Here is a 23803-nt window from a genome sequence, read left to right as displayed (position 1 = left end):
GTATACCTTTCTACTGCACCAAATACTTCTTTACTTCACCAAGGTAGTTGTTAAAATGATTGAGGATGACTTCTAGTTCTCTACCTAGAATGCTAGTCATTAAAGGCATGTGTTGCCCGATCGGAGCACACTGATATATGCTCTGATATAGATTTCCTTCAACTTCATGGAACTACTTTAGGTTGGATATATGAAAGACTAGATGCGCTTAAAAATCTATAGGCAAGTACAACTTATGTGCCAAGTTCTTGACATGATTTATGATAGTCAAGGGCAATCATATTTGTGAATGAGGCCTTCATGATGTCCCCCAAAATTGGCAATGCGCTTGGAAAAAATTTTCACCGACACCTTATCTCCAATGCAAAACTTTGCAGGTTGATACTTCTCATTCTCCCATTTTGTCATGCACTTCACCTCTTTGTTCAAATACACTTTTGACATCTTCTCCTGGCCCTGCCAGTTTTTGATAAACTCGTATGCATAAGGTGTTTTCTCACATCCTCGTAAAGCAAGAGAGTGTGGAGTATGTGGTTGTTGTCCTATTGCAACTTCAAATGGACTGTTATCATATGTCTCGCTCTTTTGGAGGTTATAGCATAATTGAGCAACATCAAGCAAGTCCACTCATTCTCTCTGGTTGGCACTAACGAAGTGCTTAAGATACTCATCCAACATGTCATTGATCTGCTCGGTCTGCTCATTAGTCTGGGTATGAAAATTGATGTTGAAATGCAAGTCTATCCCCATAAATCAGAATACCTCATGCCAAAATTTTATAGTTAAATGAGCATCTCGATTACTGACAGTGCTCTTTGGGATTCTCCAATACTTCACCACATGTTGCATGAGCGGCTTTGTAGTATCAATAGTTGAGCAAGTGGTAGGGGGTACAAAGACAACATACTTTAAAAGCCTATCCACAACCACAAGAATTGAACTATATCCTTGAGTCTTCGCCAGTCTGACAATGAAGTCCATGGTGATACACTCAAACAGATGACTCGACACTGGTATAGGATCCAATAATCCTCCTAGACTCTAGTTGATTGTCTTGTCTTGCTGACAGATCAAGCAAGTATGCACATATGCATCTACCTTATTTCGCATTTGCAACCAATAATACATACACTCTAATGATATCAATGTCCTCTGCTACCCTGGGTGCCCAGCCCAGTGCAACTCATGACACTTCTGTATCAAGCGCCTTTGCATGGTACCCCACCGTAGGATATACAAATGATACCTAGTGATGCAAAACAAATCATCCTCCAACCAGAATCTCTGAATCTTTCCTTCCTTCACCAATGTGATAGTCGGTTGAGCTATTAAATCATTCTTCATTCCTTCTCTAATTTGATCAAGATCACTCATTGGTTGGCTAGTGTTGCCTTCTCCTTCATGCAACACTGCGAGTTTTTCCTTCTGACTCAAGCTATCAGCAACAACATTGGTCCTACCTGGATTATACTCAAGGACCATATCAAATTTCGCAAGAAATTCTTGCCAATAAGCTTGCTTCAGACTCAACTTCTTTTGCATCTGAAAATAACTTGTCACCACATTGTTAGTGCACACAACAAATTGTGACCCCAAAAGGTAGTGTCTTCATATGCAAAGGCAGTACACGATAGCTACCATCTCTCGCTCGTGCATATAGTATCATTCAATATCCTTTAGCTTGTGGCTCTCAAATACAATAAGATGTCCTTATAGTAACACCCCTCCAATCGCGAAGTCAGATGCGTTTGTCTAAACTTTGAATGTCTTCTGGCAATCTAGCAACTTCAGCACAGACTCCTAAGTCAATACTTGCTTTGGCAAGCATCAGACAATACCCACAACAGATCAGTAAGCAGGACGGTGATCAAAGAATATCCTTGAATAAATTGTCGATAATAGTTGGCAAGCCCCAAGAAAGAATGCAACTCGAACACTTTGGCAGTTGGCTCTCATTCTTGAATTGCACTGACTTTCTGGTGATCCATGCTCAACATGCCTCTTTCCATAATATAGACAAGAAAATGTACTTCTAATTGGCCAAATAGACACTTCTTCTGCTTCACATACAATTCATTATCCTTCAAAGTTTGAAACACAATATGAAGGTGTTGAATATGTTCTTCCATTGAATTATTGTGCATTACTATGTTGTCCAGCATATGGGTCATTCTTGTCTCCGAAAGACTAGCGACTACCTGTACTGTGGCAAGATGAGTCACTTTATCAGGGAGTGCCATAAGAAGGAAGTTGACGACATGAGGAAAGGTGTTGAAGGATCTCAGTCATCTTGACCACCACAACAACAACATCAGCAGAATGCACAAAAGAAGATAGCGGGATGTGTCTATCATACCTTCGTGGAGTAGTTGACAAATTGTGAGTTGGTGCAAGGTACTATGCTAATCGGCGGATAAGCAACTCTTGTTTTATTTGATTGCAGTGCAACTCATTCCTCTATTTTCATAAACTTTGTCAAAAACTTAAATGTCATTAGAACACAATCTAGAGGTATATAACCCATTGAGGGCTAGGAATATATGCATGAATTATATACCCAACATAGACATCATGTTAGATAAGTAGAGTTTGCCCGCTGATATAATCATACTCGATATGATTGTACCGATAAGTAAAGTTTGCCTTCATCGTCAGTGTCACCTTGACAAAGTTGATGATCGTACCGATTGAGAACTTGGACATAGTTTGTGAGTTCTCAGGTGTGTTCTCCAAGGATTTGCCAAGACTTCTCTCACACCGAGATATAATGTTTAACATCGAACTCTTGTCTAGAACTACACATATTTTCAAAGCATCATATCAAATGGCACCAATAGAGCTTAATTAGCTAAAGAGGTAACTGCAAGAGTTAATAGATCAAGGATTCATATGACCTAGTGTATCCCCTTAGGGAGCACTGATATTGTTCATGAAGAAAAAGCATGGATTGATGAGGTTATGCATCAACTACCAAATGCTTAACTAGACCACAATAGAAAATAAGTATTCATTGCCCATTATAAAAGATTTGTTCGATCAACAATAAAAGGCCAAAGTATTTTCAAAGATCGACCATAGATCTGAGTATCATCAACTCAGAATTAAGAATGATGATATCTTAAAGATAGCATTCTGAATATGGTATGGGCATTATGAGTTCATGGTGATGTTGTTCAGACTCACTAATATGCCAGCAACATTTATGGACTTGATGAATCGAATCTTCAGATCATACTTAGATTAATTAGTGATTATCTATATTGGTGATATTTTGGTATACTCTAAGAATGTAGAGCAACACTGAGAGCATTTGAGGATTGTATTGGGAATTCTTAGGGAAAAATACTTGTTTACCAAGTTCTCCCAGTGCAAATTTTGGCTCAATGAGATCATGTGAACGTGATCTCAAAAGATAGAGTATTTGTTGACCCTGCAAAGGTGAAAGTCATGCTGAATTGGAAGCAACCTAAAAATGTTAGTGAGATCAAAAGCTTCCTTGGTTTGGCAGAATATTACCAGGGGTTTATCCATGACTTTTCTTGTATTGCCCTACCCGTGACGAAGCTCCTATAAAAGGGAGTTAAGTTTGAATAGAACGAGAAGTGCGAAGAAAACTTTCGGATTTTGAAAAAGAAGCTTACCACAACCCCTCTGTTGACCTTATCTTTGGGTCAAGGTGGCTTCATAGTATGTACCAATGTCTCAGGAATTGGCTTGTGTTGCACACTAATGTAGAATGAAAAAGTAATTACCTATGCTTCATGGAAATTAAAGATTCAGTCAATAAAGCTTGAACTACATACCTTATTTACATAGTCTTAAAATAAAAACATGCCCTGATAATACACGATCATAGCTTGAATAAAGTTGCATCATACTTCACAGTTGTTAGTTTTTAAACATGTATTATTTTCATGTTAAATTGTTTCATGAATATCTGCCTTTATGAATTGTGACATCTTATATTGAAATGTATGTTTTAATGTTATGTAATTACTTAAAATTGGTATATACCTACCTGGCTTTCATAAGTCTAACCCTTTAAAGGGATTTAGGTAATTGATGTGTTGTATAGTGGATGGTGAGATGCAGGGTCAGGGTCGAGAACCAAGACCTTTGAGAATCCAAGGCTAGACTTAGGATTTTATTTTGTTTTGATACTAAGTGTTTCTTTAATTACAACTTTTTTCTTTTCATCTATTTTACGACATTTTGTGAATGACTACTTATAGAAATATAAATTATTTTGGTTTTTCATAAATGATTCGTGAATGGTTCTCTGACCTTATGTTACGTGTAACTCACTCCAAAGTCTTTTAACCCTCATATAAAAAATATGGTTTTTCACTTTTTTAAGCTAAAAAAATTAAATTTTTGCTATATTTTTTAGTTAAGATTTTGGGGCATTATAATAGACATGAAATGCTCACAAGGCTTTGCCACAAACAATGCGACAATCATGTAGGGTTGCTTCTCATCCTCAAAACTGACAACATTTAGATGAGGCTTTGGTGCATCCTTGTTTCTTCGTAGGAACTTCATCCCAAGGATGACCCTAAAATCATCCGTTGAAGCTTTAGAAAATGTGGCCTTTTCAGATCAACTTAGGATTCTCATTGGCGCATCACAAACAACCCAATAGATTTTTTGAAGTTTACTGCCTTTATCCAGCTCTCTTTCTTTTCCCAACATAACCCTAATTGCTCTACCTCTTCAAGAGAAACAAAGTTGTGTGTGGCACTCATGTCTACCAATGCCTTAGTGAGTCTCACATTCAGAAGGACTTATAAGTACATCAACTCCTTGCTCACAGGTGTTTCAATAATAAGTGTCACCTTCACCGCTCATCTGCATTGCTCCAATAATTGGTGCTTCTATAGTGGCACACCCATCTTCAGCTTAGACGACATTCATAACTTTGGGCTAGCGGTTATCTCCATTTCCCTAATCGTGATTCCTATTAAGATACTAATTTGCCCTGTGATCATCGTGACATACATAACAATCATGATGATAATAATTTTACCCTCTCTTATTGTTCATCTGCCGATTGTTGTTCTGCCCATCCAGTCGACAACAATTTTGCTAGTTCTCTCTCTAATGGTTCCTATTGTCAACAATATCCCCTCGGTCTTTCCTTCTGTTATCCCTCCTATTGTTATTATGGTTATTTCTGAATTGTCTACCATGAAATGTCATATTGCACATATCAATCTCTACCAATCACTTTGCAACAACAAGTGTTGTAGCAAGAATTGGAGCGTTGTACCAATTGAGCTTAGTAGTGGCCCACCCCTGCAATCCATGCATGAAGTGGAACAATCATTCTACATTACTCATGTTCTCGATGTCTAACATCACCGAGGAGAATGCCTTAACATAATCAAGCATTGATCTTGTCTGCTTCAGTTCTAACATCTTGTTATGAGTCATTCTATCATCATTCTTAGGCAAAAAGTAGTTGTGTAGTTTCCTTTTGAGATCTTCCCATGAATCTACCATGACAAGCCCATATCTAACATCACCTAAGTGGTGTCTCTACCAAAGCATAACGCCATTCGCAAGATACATTGCTGCGGTGTACAAGGTATCTGCACCTTCCATAATACTCGCAACCTTGAAGTACTAGTATATCAAGTAAATAAGAATCTGAAGATCTCTCGAGTTTTGAGTACCCTTATACTTTGCAGGCTTGGGCAACTTGAAATGTGGCCTATTCCCTTGTGTCGTTGCTCCACTAGCTGAGACAGTCCTCAGTTGTCTCTCTAACTGCTCATTCTATCTGCGAATCTCAGTCATCTCCTTGGCCATGATGTTGAATCTCTTCAATAGATCATCGTATTTGGTGGCAAGACTATCCACAAAGTCTTACACTCCCTCTACTACAGTCTTGATCTCATGAACAAACGTCTTGTAAGCAGTATTAACAATGTCAACCAACTGCTCCATATTAATTATGACTCTCATGAACTCGATGACATCATGCATGAGAGCTGTCACATGATCATTAATAATGAACTCTTATTTAGGAGGAATCTGACTTCCTCAAGCAATATCCTTTGACTTCTTCAGAGGCATTGTTAATCCCAATGTCGACAAGACTCTGGTACCAACTTGTCATGGGCTAAAAGTAAAGACCCACCAAAATGACCTTTCAAGTACACAACAAAAATCAAGCTAATCGTTGCTCATCAAGCACGCTAGTGTAGTCACACAAGCGTGTGTGTGCACAATCACATAAAGAAAGCGGGGGAGGCAAAGATACTAAAAGAAAACAAGAATTCAAGAACTTCTATTACTAAAGTTAACGAGTACAAAGGAAACCCCGAATTCACCGTGAACCCGAGGTTTCTTAGGCCAAAGGTCATTACAAGCACTTTAAAAAAAGCAAAAGAGGTATTTATATCAAGTAACAGAAGTGAAAAACTTGACGGTACAAAACACTAGCAATGGTCAGTGAAAAAATTAGTGGAATTTGGAGATGAAAGGTTGGGTTGGACAATGGGTCGGGCAGCCTGTGGCCGGGCCCGAATGAGTCGGGCTTGAGGCTTAATTTTTTAAAGAAGGGCATAATATATATATATATATATATATATATATATATATATATATATAGAGAGAGAGAGAGAGAGAGAGAGAGAGAGAGAGAGAGAGAGAGAGAGAGATGGGAACCTACTAAAAGGGCATGATAATGAATGAAACGTGCTATTGGATTTTCTACATTTTTTTGGAATTTTGATTGTACTTATGTGATCTATATGCTTATTTTTATAAGAATCACTTCTTGCGGTATTGCAGTATTTGACTCTAATGCAAAAATAGGTGTTTATAAGGTTTCAAAAATCAATGGTCTATAATTTTTATTAACTTTTCAAGGCTCCAAATACCATTTTGTGCATCCAAAATGCAGGATCCAAGTATCGATTTCTAGTAAATCAATCATGTTGAACAAGTCTATGGGGTTATAATTTTGAAAAAAAAGCAATTATATCCATTAGTGTATTTCATTTAGCACAGTGCCCATTTATCTCTCTCTCTCTCTTGAATCCAGCTATGTGATTCAAAAAATGAATTAATCTTGAATCCCATCTTTTCTTTTGCATTTTTAAAAATTTTGCTAAAAGAACCTATGAATTCAAGAAAATAAATGAGACATGAAGTAATATATGATGGCTTGCAACCTGGCCTGACCCAATCCAAATTAGGCCCATGGGCATAACGGGTGGGCCATGGGTTTTATATTAAAGTCAGGCCCAACCTGAACTTGGCCTAGGCCCGACCCAGTTGGTCAGTGGGTCGTGCTCGACCAAGCCCGGCTGGTTAACAGCCCTGTCAAACCCATCCACTGCCCGGCCCGCGCATTGTCCAGTCCTATTGAAAGGCATCATTCGTTTGGTAATATCTTGGCTTCACTGAATTGATATTTTTTAAGAGTCAGAAAAGATCTTGTCCTTTGACATTGGATCCCAACCGTCCAGCTGGATAGCTAGGATCCGTCCAAATCCATGTGAAAACGTAGATCAACCTTAATCATTGATTAGATGGCTAGGATTGAGTGTAGGATATAACCTATTTTATGTCAACAGAATAGTGACTAAATCAACTATAATCCTTTTCTTGAAAGAAAGATTAGTTTTCAGTTGTCTCGATGCAAAAAAGATCATTCTTTTGATCAACATTCATTTTGGTGTCGTATTGGTTAGAAACCGGAGCAGTGATACTAAGCCACCAAATCAAGTAAAAAAAATAATTTATTGGCCAATATAATGTAAAAATAATGCCGAAAATGTTTCACTTTGTGGTACAAAGGTGCACAAAGACATTTTTTTTCTCCATCCCTTCTCTCTCCTATAGAGAAATTGGAATATCCATGCTACAAATTATTCATGTTGCATTAAAACTCAGCATTTTCAACAGTTTTTTTTTTGTAAATATGATTCACCAGATTTGCTCAGCATAATTCATTTGCTATAATCAACATTTGAGTCGTGTTTTTCAGAATAAAATGATTTTTTGAAACTTGAATATTTATAAAAGTTTTAAACTCTAAAAATTAAAATTAGTCAATCCAAAAGTCAATTCTATAAAATCAAGCACGTAGAAAACATTAGTATGGTTAGCAATTTAAAAGAAAAAAAAAGCTTAAAAAAACTTTTAAAAGACTCTGTTTGTATTTGTACAAGAGTAAAGAGGATATATTTTTTGTTTAGATAGGCAAGTTGGGGTTAGGTAGACGCCCACCAGTTATTTAACGTATCATTGGGTTTTGAACCTGCAACGTCCTACCACAAGGTAACGTGCAGTGACAACCTCTACCAACCAACCAAAGCATATAGGGTTAATATTTGGTACTATTGAAGGCACAAAACTATTGATCAAGGAATCATATGCTCAAGCGTTATTATTGACTGAATCTAACCACATAGATGTGTTTAATATGGTTTGTTTGTTAAGGATGAAATCTTTGATCATATTATTTTGATTTAAACATATTAATTTTTTAATAATGAGATTTTAGTGCATTATGAGCTTTTGACTTCTCAAGCTTTAAAAAAACTGCTTATATGTCACAATCACATAATCCAAAAAACTCATTTTCTACTAAATAAACTAGGTAGATCATGCCAATAAGGTTTGATTTACTAAAAAATTAAAACAAATATGAAAAGAAGGTTATTTGTACTAAAAAATTCAAAACAATATATAATCAATAGTTTGCTGCCTTCAATAACACTAAATATTTACCCATATTGGATCAAGAAATGTGATTTTTTATGCTTGAATATTTACAAAAAAAATTGAGTCATTGATTTTCAAGCCTCAAAAGATCCTTCTTATACATCTTAATCGCGTGATCTAAGAGTTTGTTTATATAAAACCAAACATCTAGATTGTATCTCTATAGTAAAATTTTAGAAAAAGATAAAAAAAAGCTAGAAAAATCTTGGTGCATACCAGCTTGAACATTTTGCTGGTTCACATATTTCAGTTACCCATATATATAAAGCAAAATAAGTAAACTAGTATAAACCGATATTGTTATAGGGTTTTTTTGCAAATCTAACCCCATAGATACATTGAGTGTAGTCTATTTGCTTAGAATCGACTATTGGATCATCATAATTGGAATAAGAAATGTGATTTTGTATGCTTAAATATTTATGAAAATTCTGAGCCATTGATTTTCAAGCCTTAAAAGATCCTTCTTATACATCATAATTAGATGAACTAAGAGTTTGTTTCTATAAAATCAAGCATTTAGACCGCATCCATATGATAAAATTCTAGAAATTGATAAAAAAACCAATAAAAATCTTGGTGCATCCTATATTACATATTTTGCCGGTTTACATATTTAAGTTACCTATATATAAAGAAATTGGAATATGTAAACTAGTATAAAACAAGATTTTCATAGATTTTTTGCAAATCTAACCTTGCAAATGCATTATGTGTGGTCCATTTGCTTGGAATTGACTATTAAATTATCGTAATTGGATCAAGAAATATGATTTTGTATGCCTTAATATTTATGAAAATTCTAAGCCCTTGATTTTCAAGCCTTAAAAGATCCTTTTTATACATTTGGATAATCTATTTTTTTTTTATAAAACCAATCATCTAAATTGCATCTATATGGTAAAATTTTAGAAAAATAAAAAAAAACTTATGAAAATCTAGATGCCTATATGTTTACATAGTTTGTTGGTTTACATATTTCAGTTACATATACATAGGAAAACTAAAATATGTAAATTAGTATGAACAAAGATTTTCATAGGTTTTATGCAAATTTAATCCTGCAGATGCATTCAGCATGGACCATTTGCTTGGAATCGACTATTGGATCAAGAAATGTGATTTTGTCTACTTAAATATTTATGAAAATTCTAGGCCATTGATTTTCAAGCCTTAAAAGATTCTTCTTATAGATCATAATTCGATGGTCCAAGAGTTTGTTTCTATAAAACCAAACATTTAGATCACATCTGTATGGTAAAATATTAGAAAAAAATAAGAAATCCTATAAAAATCTTGGTGCATATCAGTTTATATATTTAAGTTACCCTATATATATAGAAAAAGTGGTAGTCACACAACTCTTAGGTACACAACTACCAATGGGATGACGTTGAGCGTCCATCACGCAACACAATGGATGTTCAACGTCATTCCGTTCACATTGCATTCCTAGTGATTGCATAGTTATGCATCACTCTCTCTCTCTCTCTCCACACACATATATATAGAAACACTAGAATATGAGAACTATTGTGTTAACCATGATTTTCATGATTTTTTTGTTCTTTTCTCTTGAATTTAATCGGATGCATTCAACATGGTCCATTTTATAAAATATGTATATATATCTAGTAATGGGTCCGTGCTAAATGAGTTTTTTAGGACTTTTTTGTTTTATTTTTAAATTCTGACAATACAGATGTGATCTATGTGTTTGATTTTATAGGATCAACTCTTGAAGTGTTCGATTTTGACACATGGGTAAGTTTTTATAACATTAAAAAAATTAACAGTCCAAAATCTTTATAAATTTTTGAGGCTCCAAATATCATTTTTTTTCATCGAAAACACATGATCCAGATGTAGATTTCTCGTAAATCCACCATGCCAACACATTTACGGGATTGGAACTGCAAAAAAACAAAACATTGGAAGGGCAAAAAAGCCCATTTAGCATGTTTCATTTAGAATGTACCCATTTTCTTTTCTCTCTCTCTCTCTCTATATATATATCTCTCTCTATATATATATAGGAAATCTGTAATATGTTTTCCAACCAAATATGTTTTATGGTATGAATCGAAATTTTCATAGTTTTTTTGCAAAATCTAATGCTGCATATGCATTTAGTAGATCATTGTAATTGGATTAAGAAATATAATTTTTTATGCTTCAATATTTATGAAAATTCTAAGTTATTGATTTTTAATCCTTAAAATTCAACCCTTAAAAAATCCTTCTTGTACATCATAAATGAATGATCCATGAGTTTGTTTCTATAAAACCAAGCGTCTAGATCACATATGTACGGTAACATTTTTGAAAAAAAGTAAAAAAACCTAAGAAAATATTGGTTTATACCGGTAAACATATTTGGTTGGTAAACATATTTCAATTACCTTATATATGTATATAAAGTGGTAGTTGCACAACCCTTATGTGTGCAACTAATAGCGGGATTCTGCTGACCACCCATCACGGGCCTTGATGGATGGCCAGCCTTAAAATGTGCAAAAATGTGTAATTTTGACTTTTAGTGGCAGTTTTTAAAGGCCTCTTAAGCCAAAAAAACAAACGTTTTTGTGTATTTTCTTTTGTGTCCGTCTTGCGCACATAGCTGCACACCTAGAGGTTATACAATTACCACACACAATACATATATAGAGTAATGGGTACGTGTTTAATATGCTAAATGAGTTTTTAAATTTTTTTCATTTATTTTTAAAATTTTTACCGTACATATGTGATCTATGTACTTGATTTTTATAAGAATCAGCTATTGAAGTGTTTGGATTCTGACACATGGGTGGGTTTTTATAACGTTCTAAAAATCAATGGTTTAAAATCTTTATAAAATTTTCAGCTATAAATATCATTTTTTATATAAAAAATACATGATCTAGGTATGAATTTCTCATAAATCAATCATGCCCAAACACATCTATGGGGTCGAAACTGCTTAAAAAAATAACAGAGGATCTCGCTCTATGATACGAGTTGGTGCGCGATATTGTTTGTGTGATTTGTATAAAAATATTGTTCATAGACGAACACAAACGAAGACTTTGTGTATAATAAGGAAACCCAACATAACAGAAAAGATAAAATAGCAAAAGGGAAAGGGGGAAGGGCGGAAAGGTTGTTTTCAGAGATCGGACGGGACGGATTGTCTGAGGAGTTATCCTGCATTGGTCTCCCAGATCACCCCCAAGTTGAAATAAAGACCAGTCCAAGAGGATCCAAGTCCTCTCTCTCTCTCTCTCTCTCTCTCTGAAGCTTCTTTCAGTGTGCCCGCGTGGCCGTGGGGCGGCACCGCGCTTCCCCTTCCTCTGTCCGCGTCTCCCTCTGGAAGAAAACGACCCAGTGAGTGAGACCCATCACCCCCCCTCTCTCTACTTTCTTTTCCTTATTCCTTTTTCTTGATGAAGAAAAGAGCGCCTTGTTTTTTCTTGCTGTATCTGAATTGTTTTTAGCTCCTATTTCTTCAACCACTCGTAGATAAAAGGAAAATATCACCATTCTTTTTTGCATCCCCCTTCTTTTTATTTGCGTCTTTTGCAGATTGGTGCTTTTTTTTTCTTGTGTTGTTGGGACATACCCGTTTCTTTTCCTGGCCTACCTGTGCCCATCTCGATCGATTAACGGGTTCCCACTTCGGTGTTCTTCCATTTTCTTGTGCTTTTGCCATAGTTCACTGCTCTAGGAATTGGGGCGTGCTAACTATCTGATAGATTGGGCGATACCCATCTGCTATTTTGTGTTTATATCGCGTTCTCAAGCGATTGTTGGACACCCACTTTGGAGTTTTTGCGTTTTCTGCCCTAGTTCATTATTCTGGGAGTTGGTGGTTGGAAAGTCCCATCATGATTAGGTCTTTTAGTTGAACGCGGTTTTTTTGAGGTTTTGGTGGGGAGAGAGGGCCTACAGTTATGATTAAACAGATACTTGGTAAGCTCCCCCGAAAGCCGTCTAAATCGACGGAGAGTAAAGAATCAGGGGGAAATGCTGCGGTTCCTCTCCCCAATTCGTCGAAGAATTTGAGGACCAGTGACTCCGGAGGTGTCCGACATGGGAACTCCGGGGCTGTTAATGCCTCTTCATTGCCCCGAGCAAATGACTCGGCCTTGAATCGGGATCCTGGCATGAATTCTGAACCGGCTTTTGGCAGTAAACTGTCGTCTGTTGATCATATGAATGCCAGGAAGGGAAACGATTACTCGGTTGCCAATTACCAAGCTTTGCCGGGCTTCAGGGATGTCCTTAACTCCGAGAAACAGAACTTGTTCGTGAAGAAGTTGAACATGTGCTGCGTGGTGTTCGATTTTTCTGATCCTGCCAAGTTCTCGAAGGAGAAAGATATCAAGCGGCAGACACTTCTGGAGCTCGTGGATTATGTAGCGTCAGCTAATGGCAAGTTTACGGAGCCTGTAATGCAAGAGATAACTAAAATGGTTGCTGCCAATTTGTTCAGAACCCTTCCATCTTCCTCTCATGAGAGCAAGCCAGTAGAGTCGTTTGAATTGGAAGATGAGGAGCCCGTGATGGACCCCGCATGGCCACACTTACAGATTGTGTATGAGTTCCTTTTGAGGTTTGTCACGTCGCCGGAGATGGATGCAAAGTTGGCAAAGAGGTATATTGATCATTCTTTTGTTCTTAGGTTGTTGGATCTTTTTGATTCTGAGGACCCCAGGGAAAGGGAGTACTTGAAGACTCTTCTTCATCGGATCTATGGTAAATTCATGGTACACAGACCGTTTATTAGGAAGGCCATAAACAACATATTTTATCGCTTTATCTTTGAAACGGAGAAGCACAATGGGATCGCAGAGCTGCTGGAAATTCTGGGTAGTATTATTAATGGGTTTGCTTTGCCTATGAAAGAAGAACACAAGCTATTCCTCGTACGTGCTCTAATTCCACTTCACAAACCAAAGTGCATTGCTATGTATCATCAGCAATTGTCTTACTGCATCACACAATTTGTAGAGAAGGACTGTAAACTTGCTGATACAGTAATAAGGGGCTTGTTGAAATACTGGCCAATTACTAGTAGTTCTAAGGAAGTCATGTTCCTGGGTGAGCTGGAGGAGGTGTTGGAAGCAACTCAGGAGGCAGAATTCCAGCGGTGTATGATGCCATTGTTTCGCCAAATTGGACACTGTTTAAACAGCTCACACTTTCAAGTATGTTCGCTTCTATTTCCTTTGGATTTTTGTTATGGATGAATTTTCAAGGCTTCTGATTCCCCTCCTCCAACATGTCCGTTTATTTTGATTTCCTTCTTAATCTTCATCGCTATTTCTTTAGCAATAGGTTAGTTTGCTTAGTTTTAGCATGTCTGATTTTATTTTATGTTTCCAGTCTTCCACATTTAGTTTTTGCTCGGCCATGTGATCATATTCTTCTTAACAAAATTGCTAATCTTGTTTAGGTATATATTCTTAGAAATGTCTGCTTCTTATTGCTTATTTGTGCTCGTGGTCTTGACAACTTTATTTCTATCCATGTTTTATTTAATTTAATTTTTTCTGAGAAAATGCCATGCAAGAAGTGGTATCTTATGTTTTTTTTCCTATTATATGCTTGTATTACAAGGTTTCAACTGGGGTTGGTGTTTGGTATGTTCTCCTGTCTGAGGTATTTTGGACATTTCTGCTTCTTCAGAAGTTTTTGCTAGAAACCCTAAAAATTTGGTTGTGTCCTTTCAGGGTGGGGGTGCTATTTTTCAGTCTGTATCCTTGTGATGTAATCTGAAGTTTGAACTTTTTTACTAGCTGATCCTGCACATTGTAGTTCTGAAGTTTGGACTTTTTTACTAACTGACCCTGCAATTTGTAGTTCTAGTTCTGAGATTATGCTGAACCCTATTTTGGATTTACTGTAAGAACCTCTAGGGTAAGTTTTGGCAAGATAATTATGTTTGGACTTCAGGATGTTGACATTGTCTCCTTATTCTAAAAATATGTGTGACTTGGTGACTTACAAAATTTTTGAAAAATATTCAAGGTACCATAAGATGGGACGAGAGATGGGATGTGAAAAGAACTATAGAAATACCTCATCAAATATATTCTTCTCTACATAAGATGAGAAATGAAGCATGGCAAGCAACAAGAGGAGTGTAAACAGATATTCATAGAGAAAAAAATAAAAGGGTCAATATTGTAATGTCAGATAGAGAAATGAAGCATGGCAAGCAGCAAACAGGAGTGTGAAATGGACATTCATACAGAAAAATAAAGGGTCAATATTGCAATGTCTGATAGAAGTGATCTTGTAAAGTACATGGAGTATCTCTTCAGAACTATATGCATACAACTGTCAAGAGAGTCAAAGAGAGCAGAACATTAGATGATATACATTTTCCAATGGAGTCTTTATGATAACGGTTACCTTTGAATGTCCAAACTAACTTTAAATTATGAAGGTATGATCTGGAAAAATGTTGATGTATGATGTATACTAGAAAGGAGAGAGAAAGACACAGGAGTGGTCAAGACAGAGATCAACCAACAGACATCAAGGTGCAGAGGAAAATCTTAAGCATTCCAACTTTTCTGTTTACAACTTTTGTCCAATTTGATCATTTCAGAATAAAAAAGTTGCCTCCAGAATGTTATTTCTTTTATTATCTTGTGATGAGCTCAGATCTGAATATCCAGATTCTATCCATGAAGAGGCAGGTTGAAACATGAAATTCTCTTGAACTAAAATGCTATATTGGAAACTTGTATCAGGGGATCTCAGTAGGTTATCAGAATAAGTAACCTTACTTTCTATGCTTCGTGTATTGTCCTTGTTATCATCATCTTCATAGCCTAAATTATATGCACCCGCATCGGTACTAATATGCTATAAGAACTGATGCATCCTTTTCTTAAGTCTATTCCAAGTAATGGGGTAAGTTCCTTTCCTCTTTTTCTCGTTGCATTTGACACTGTATGCTACATTTATGTGATAATTCATGCCTCTTCTTCTCTGCTTGAACCTTTATCTTCATTTCGTTTGTCCTTGTTTGAGACATCTTCCTGCCATTCGAACGATAAACTTGTTCCTCAGGATTCTTTTGCTGCGTGGTTGATGGATTTAAACTTGAACTTGGTCAGCTTGCCATGTAATTGCATTAAGACGGCAGAGTGAGTTACACATATTATGGGTTTTGTACGACTTAATGTTTGTAAGGGTGGACAATTGGCTTTCCAACCCACAGACCATGGACTACCCAGCCTGGTTTGGCTTGGTCTTGGGCTCCGTTTGTGGAGCCTGGCCCAGCCTGGATTTTGGCAGGCCGACTTGTGTGGCTCAGCCTGAATATATTATATGTATGTATGTGTACTGGGCCAGCCCAACAATTTGCCGTAACGAGCTTGACCAGAGGCAGCCTGTCAATGAACCAGGCCAGGCCTGCCCATTAGCCAGCCCTAATTGTTTGTTGGAATTTATTTTTGCTAATCAACATAGCCTTGATGAGAAAGTGGTCTTAATTGGCTTTGATTTAGTACCTTAGTCATGCGTGAAGGGTACTTGTTAGTTGATGGTGCATATGTATCAATCTGTTTGAAACATAATTTTTTATTTTCTCTTGCATGCATTGTATTTGGGGGGCTGGGGGGAGAGGATTGTGGGAAGTAACAAATGGTAAAGGGTGAGGTGATAAACCTTGATGGAAGGGATAGGGATCTCTCGAAACTAGATTGTGAAATGCAGGATTTGCTTTTCCATCTGAAAATCCCATTCAATTCCCTTCTTCCTTTGGCAACTTAGATCTTACGAAAGAGATCTACCATTTTTTGGTATCAGAGCCAGGATTCTGGGCCATCACCATGGCTATTAAGGAGGTTCAACAGGAGTTAGAGGCGCTCAAACAAGAGCATGCTAACACTCAGATTCAGCAAGAGGAGATGCTTGAATCGATGAGGCAGATGCAGATCTTGATGCAGCACATAGCCGATCAAATGGCTCTTCTGGTGTGGAATTCGACCAGCAAATAGGGAACCAATCATCATGGAGCAAAGGGATCCATGCATCGTATAATGATTATACTGAGTCAGCCAGCGAAAATTGGAATTCCCTTGGTTTTCGGACCAAGATCCAATGGGCTGGGTCTTTAGATCAGAGCAATATTTCTGATAACAATGGACACCGGGCGATCAGAAGGTCGCCATCGCCTATATTCACCTGGAAGATTATACTATTAGGTGGTTTCGCTGGTATAAAGCTCAAATGGGCACTCCAAATTGGGAGTTCGTTAAAGTGGTGACGATCAGGTTTGGACCATCCTCCTTGAATTTTAACGTTGCCTTGTTCAAAATTAAGCAGAAGGGTACAATCTCAAATTATCAAGCTGAATTTGAAAATCTGAGTAATATGGTGACCGGAGGGTCACAAAATGCTTTAATGGGGCCTTCTTGGGGGGTTAAAGGATGACATAATGGTGGAGGTTCCATCCCTGTGCCCTAAAATGTTATTGGAATGTTTTGAAACTGCTAGAATTGTGGAGGAAAAGAACCAGGAGATGGTTCAAATTGGGCATGATACTAGGCTGATGCGTCTAGAGTGGCCTTAAAATCAGGAGAAATTAAAGAAGCACCTGAACAAAAGGGGAAGGCAGGGCAAGCTAAGAGTGCACACCAACTAATCCTAAAAAAGATCTCAAATGAGCAGATGTTAGAGAGAAGGAAACGTGGTTTATGATGTTACCACTGTGACGAAAAATGGGGGTCTGGGCATCGTTGTAAGACTTTACAAATGTATGTAGTTGAAGAGGCAGAGGATGAAAATGAATTTGAGACTCAAGAATCAGAGGAGCACGACTGTAATGAGCCCCCTAAAATCTCGTTGCATCCATTGTCTGCTGTGACCACACCACAGACCATGAGAGTAATTGGCAAGATGAATATGCAACCTGTTAGTATTCTTGTGGACAGTTTCCACAAGCAACTTCGTTAGTCAAAAGGCAGCTCAGGCATCTGAGTGTAAGCTGATTCAACAACTCCCTTTTTAGGTGATGGTAGGAGACGGTAGTGCGATGAAGTGTAGCAGTAAGTGTACAACTGCTAACATTGCGATACACAGAAAATCATTCTTGCTGGATAGTGGTACCTATGAAAGGTGCCAACATTGTTTTGGTAATACAGTGGCTTCAATCATTTGGTGGACATTACGTGGAACTTCGCGGATATGCATATGCAATTTACACATCAAGGTGAGATAGTGGCGATTCGTGCTAACAACAATCTGGAATTGCAGGAAGCAAAAGCTGCTAGTGCAATGAAGATATTTAGAGGGGTACAACATGCATTTTGTTTGTTGCTTGATTCGAGAGACTATGACAACAATGGTGATCAGGTGACAGTAGAACTCAAAGCACTGTTGAACGAATACAATGATGTTTTCAGTAAGCCCAAGGGACTGCCACCACAGCGCAGCCATGATCACAGGATTCCTGTTGGAGCCGGGGAAAGTCCGCCAAATTTACGTCCATATCATATGCCCAATCTCAAAAGGTAGAGATGGAGAAGCTGATGCGCGGGATGCTAGATGGATTGATACAGCCGGCCACTAGTCCATACGTGTCCCCTGTTTTGTGGGTAAAGAAGGACGAGACATGGCATTTTTGTGTGGACTACCAGGCGCTTAACACAATAATTATCAAAGATAAGTATCCAATCTATGTCACATAGGTGCGGGTGCGGGTACGGGTGCGGATGCGGATGCGGTGATGCAGCACTTTAAAAAAACTCAGGTGCAGGGGTGCGGGGAGGGTATATATATATATATATATTTTATAACAGTTTTAAGTTAACACTACGTGTATGTGTGTATTTATGTATTTATATATATATATAATATTAGATAAAAATGGACTTGATTAAGGTTACCTGTATCTACTTTTGGATAGAAATGGACCTCAATGTGGTTAGTTTCACCTAACACAAAGGAAGTTGTGTCCAAGTGTCGCACCCACTTGGATACGGGTGCGGTTCCCTGTTAGAAGAGTCCGTGTTACATAGTATCCAATACTTATTATTGATGAGTTATTAGACAAGCTATATGGAGCCACCTACTTTTCTAAACTTGATTTGCGAACCAGGTCCCACCAAATTAGAATGGCCCCAGAAGATATCCCAAAAACAACATTCTGCACATGACAGACACTTTGATTTAAGGTGATGCCATTTGGTCTCACGAATGCACCCGCGACTTTTCGAAGTCTAATGAATGTTGTGTTTCAGGAGTATTTGAGAAAGTTTGTGCTCGTATTTTTTGATGATATATTGATATATAGTAGGTTGTGGTCCGAGCACATCGAGCATTTATGGATAGTGTTGCAAACTTTGAGACAAAATCGATTGCTTGCTAAACTGGCCAAATTCAGGTTTATTACTTGTGACATGTGATCATCAGTGACAGTGTTACATCAGATCCCGCAAAGATCGAGGCTGTCACCAAATGGCCTACACCACAAACTAGTTGGCAACTAAGAGGATTTATGGGATTGTCTGGTTATTACAGGCATTTCATTAAAAATTACGGGGTAACTGCAGCACCATTAACTCGTCTACTTAGGGAAGAAGCAGTTTTCGGTTGGGACAGTTGCAGACGGCTTTTGAGCAGCTCAAGCATGCCCTTTGTTCAGCTCTCGTCATGGTGTTACTTAATTTCAACCAAACCTTTATTGTGGAGACATATGGCTCGGACCAGGGAATAGGAGCTGTGTTGACACAGAATGATCGACCTATAGCTTTCTACGGTAAGGCAATGGCAAACAGATTTCACAGACCGGCTACCTATGAGAAAGAACTATTAGCTATAGTCACAACCGTATTGAAGTGGAGACATTATTTGCTCGGCAAACAGTTTATCATTTGAACAGACCAGCAAAGTCTGCATCTATGTCACATGGGTGCGGGGGTGCGGCAAAAAAAAAAAAAATATATATATATATATATAAAGTCCAAAAGTTGGACATAAATGAACCTGGGTGTGTTGACCACACCCAGGGTCAGGTTGACCGCACTAGGTGCCGCACGCGCACCCGCATCGACGTGGGTGCGGCACCCAGTTGGCCGAGTCCCTGTGACATAGGTCTGCACCATTTAATGAATCATCGAGTCAGCACTCCTGCACAACAGAAGTGGTTAACAAAACTGCAGGGCTATGACTTCGTAGTTCAGTACAAACTAGGGCAGGAAAACAAGGTAGCTGATGCATTGTCCAGGATGGAGGATCCTCAACTGAAACTGCTCTCTTCCCCTGAGATGGAAATCTGGAAGAAGCTGCAAACAAATCACAATGAGAGTGAAGCGTCAAAGCTTACTCAAGAGCAGCTGAGTAGAAATACTACAACAGTGAAAGGATACTCTATGAAGGGAGGGTTGATATATTTACAAAGGGTGAGTGTTTGTTCCAAAGACCTTGGAACTAATACCTGTAATTTATATAGCACTTCCATTCTTCTCCTGCTGAGTGGATATGAGTCAGCAGATCAGACATATCATCACCTGTGGCTGTGACCATCCTTTTATTGGAGAGGAATGCGGGCTGATGTACAACACTATGTACAAGAGTGTTGTGTCTGTCAATGCAAGAAATGTGAGACACTCCAGCCATCGGGGTTGGTGCAACCATTGCCTATCCCTGCACATATTTGGGAAGATGTATCAATTGACTTTGTGGAGGCCTTACCTATGGTGCAAGGTAAGTCGGTGATAATGGTGGTAGTGGATAGACTGTCTAAGTATGCCCACCTCATTCCTCTTGCTCACCCATTCTCGGCAAAGGCTGTAGAAGAGAAATATCATGAATATATGGGGAAATTACATGGTATTCCTAAATCCATTGGTTCAGATCGTGATCGTATTTTTGTGAACACCTTCTGGCATGAGTATTTCACATATCAGGGCACTCACTTGAAAATAAGCACATCTTATCATCCTCAAACGGAGGTTAATAGATGCATAGCAACATATTTGTGTTGCTTTACAGGAGAAAAGCCTAAGTAGTGATTGAAATGGCTGCCTTGGGTAGAATGGTGTTACAACATTGCACATCATTCATCAATAAGAATGTCTCCCTTCGAAGCTGTGTATGGTAGGCCCCCTCGTGTTTAGACTTACATTCCGGGCCATTCACGAGTGTAAGAGGTTGATGTTCAACTCAAGGATAAGTGATGAGGTGTTACATATTCTGAAGAAGAATCTGGATGTGGCTCACAATCAAATGAAATAATATTATGACCAAAAAAAGGACCGAGAATAGATGGCAGGAGATTGGGTGTTACTTAAACGCCTCCCTTACAAACAACACACTCTGCATTATGGAAAGCAACACAAGCTTTCACCTATGTACTATGGGCTGTTCTATAAAACATAAAGGATTGGAAAGGTAGCATACAAGCTTGCTTTACCGGAAGAGGCCATCATGCACCCTGTATTTCATGTAAGCAAGCTGAAGAAAATCAAAGGAATCCTGCCCACTAGTGTGACTCCGTTATCACCGACTGAGAGTCGGGAAGAACCAGTTCTGACTCATATCATAGGCAAGCACAAACTTCAGAAAAATAGATGGTTAGTTACTCAAGTGCTAGTGGAATGGGCAGGGATTGGAAAAGAAAGTTCAACATGGGAGGATGAAGATGAAGTAATGATTCATTACCCTGCACTTTCGCATCTTGAGGACAAGGTGCCGTATTGAAGAGGGGGAGTGTGTTAGCAATAGCAACATAATGTTTAATTTTCTCTTGCATGCATTGTAGTGGGGGGAGGGGATTGTGGGAAATAACAAATTGTAAAGGGGCAAGGTGATAAACCTTGATTGAAGGGGCATGGTAGGCATTTATGAAGAGAGAGAGAGAGAGAGAGAGAGAGAGAGAGAGAGAGAGAGAGAGAGAGAGAGAGAGAGAGAGAGAGAGAGAGAGAGAGAGAGAGCACCAGGACCGTCTGATTTTTAAAAATCGGACAGTTCATAAGGAGCTGCATGGTTTTGACTGTCCTACTGCTGGACGGTCCCCCTTCCCTACATATATGTATGTATCCTCAAATATGCAAACTAAACTGGTTTTGATATTGTTGTATCTGTGCTTTGGATCCTTTTCTTATTTGTATTTTGTCCCATGTATATGTGACACAGCCTTGATAGTCGTTGCTGAATTGGCGTGGCATGTATTTGCCCATACCATTTTTAGCTTGTAAGGCCAGAAAGAGAATGTCCCATTATGTCTCTGAAGTTGTAGACAATAATTTGTATAATTAGGAAGAAATGACACTTGGCTTGGCATTGATGGATCCTGATTGTATGGAGGGGGATATGGAAAGAGTAAAACAGTCAAATTATTTGAGGTGCTTTGGATATGGTCATCTTTCCATGCCCAGTTCCCAAGGAAATCAACTCTTGTGCCATAATTAGAAGTACAGAATCTAGAGATCAAAGTGGCCAGTCCTGCCAAGTTCGTTTGGGTTTGATTTAATTGCTCCAGGCCCAGGCTTGATTTAATACTCATGCTGAGCTTGAGCCATCATTGCTTATTTTTATGTATTTAATTAAGACTTTTTAAGTTATATATCTTACTATGTTGTTGTGCAAATTATACTGTCGTGCATTTATTAGATCTTGGGACCTATATGATAGGTTATAATAATTCATGTGTCTCTCCCACTCATTGTGCATCTTGGGGCATTTAGTCTCTTTTAGGCCACACCACATCTTGACGTAGCAGCTCTGTGTATCGAAGACAAGAATCTCTTAAAAGGCCTCCTCCTTCTCCTTAACATAAGTGGGTCTTCGGCTTGACTTAGCCTTTTCAGTTTGCCAAGCTTAGACATGAGTACTTAAGTATATTCTCTAGCCCCTGTGTGAACTTCAGCTTGACTCATGTCCAACCCTGGTTATAATTTAACTTTTGGGCTTTTCTTAGATTAGCTATTGTAGAGTGGTGGTTGGTTTCTTTGTCAAGGTTGATTATATTTTCCATCCCTCAACCTTCCTTTCATTTTATTTTTGTTGTTAGTTTGATCTTCCTACACATTTTCTTTTGATCTCCGATACAATTTCTTTTTCCCTTTTTGGATCTTCATTGTGTTCCCGAGTCTCACAAACACAAACAAATATGACAAAGGCAGGCAAATATGTGATTTTGTGAATACTAAAGCACACAGGCACGTGTCTAATTTATGACAATATATTATCTAATTTTTATATGTATTAAGACTCCATATTTTTCATGTGTACTGATGCCAAGATTCAGATCTCACATTGACCATGTCCAGGCACATACCATGGTGTCTCAGGTATTTTGTGACGAATCATATTGTCATCCTGGATGTGGCTCAAGGCAATCTGTCCTTGTGACATAGGTGTATTTACAAAAGCTCAATATGAAAAAGTAAAAACGATACAAAAAACATGTTATTACGGTTTTAATGCCATAGTTTGTAAACCAAATTTGATGCACTAATATCAGCATTAAGAATGTCATGTTTAGTGATAAGATATTTAAATCTAATGATACTTTTAGCATCAGTGGTTACTGCAGATTTCTTTGGAGAAAGTATGTTCCTTTTGACCTTATTTGGTAATGAACAGTGAGAAAAAGGGCGCATTGCAAAGAATGTTCTAGTCTATGATCTGAAATTTGCATGACTTTCCTTTTTGCTTTAGTATTCAAAATTTGCATGACGAATAAGAGAAATATGAACTAACTTGTTGGTCTTGCATTTAAGGATTCAATCACATTTTCTAAATGGTTATCATGTGGTGGGTGCTGCTTAAATCTAAACCTGTGCATCTATCTTGTTTGAATAAGATGGTGGTTGGACATAGAAAAGGGAGAAAAAAGTGGTGGTTTGGCATAGGCTGCAAGGAGTCTTTTGAAAATTCTGGTACCCAATATGAAACAGAGCTTCTTCTCACAGAAGAAAGAGAATAGAGGTTTTAGGGCAGATTTTTCTGATCTCACGTCTCCCAATGTGGGAACGTGCTATGGGACTCCTTTTATAATAAAGAAATATGATGGCAGATTACAATAATGCCCTTTAATACAAGACACAACATATACATT

At 38.0% G+C, this 23803-nt stretch overlaps 1 protein-coding gene across 2 annotated transcripts in view; it reads left to right on the top strand.

Annotated features, from left to right (window-relative positions):
* Positions 1-11841: 11841 nt before the first annotated feature.
* LOC149829803 (serine/threonine protein phosphatase 2A 59 kDa regulatory subunit B' gamma isoform-like) overlaps positions 11842-23803 on the top strand; it is a 32566-nt gene continuing 20604 nt past the window's right edge. The window contains exon 1 of one of the 2 annotated variants that reach the window (XM_090016096.1): positions 11842-13928. In XM_090016096.1, coding sequence (XP_089872222.1) covers positions 12672-13928 — 1257 coding nt within the window. In that variant the 5' untranslated portion in view covers positions 11842-12671. The remainder of the gene's footprint in view (positions 13929-23803) is intronic. The other variant, XR_016433748.1, reaches the window with a different exon arrangement.

Source organism: Nuphar pumila, chromosome 8, assembly GCF_984573655.1.
Source record: "Nuphar pumila chromosome 8, dmNupPumi1.hap1.1, whole genome shotgun sequence".
Classification (NCBI taxonomy): domain Eukaryota; kingdom Viridiplantae; phylum Streptophyta; class Magnoliopsida; order Nymphaeales; family Nymphaeaceae; genus Nuphar; species Nuphar pumila.
Note: the sequence above shows the minus strand (reverse complement) of the source record. Positions and strands in the feature narration are given on the sequence as shown.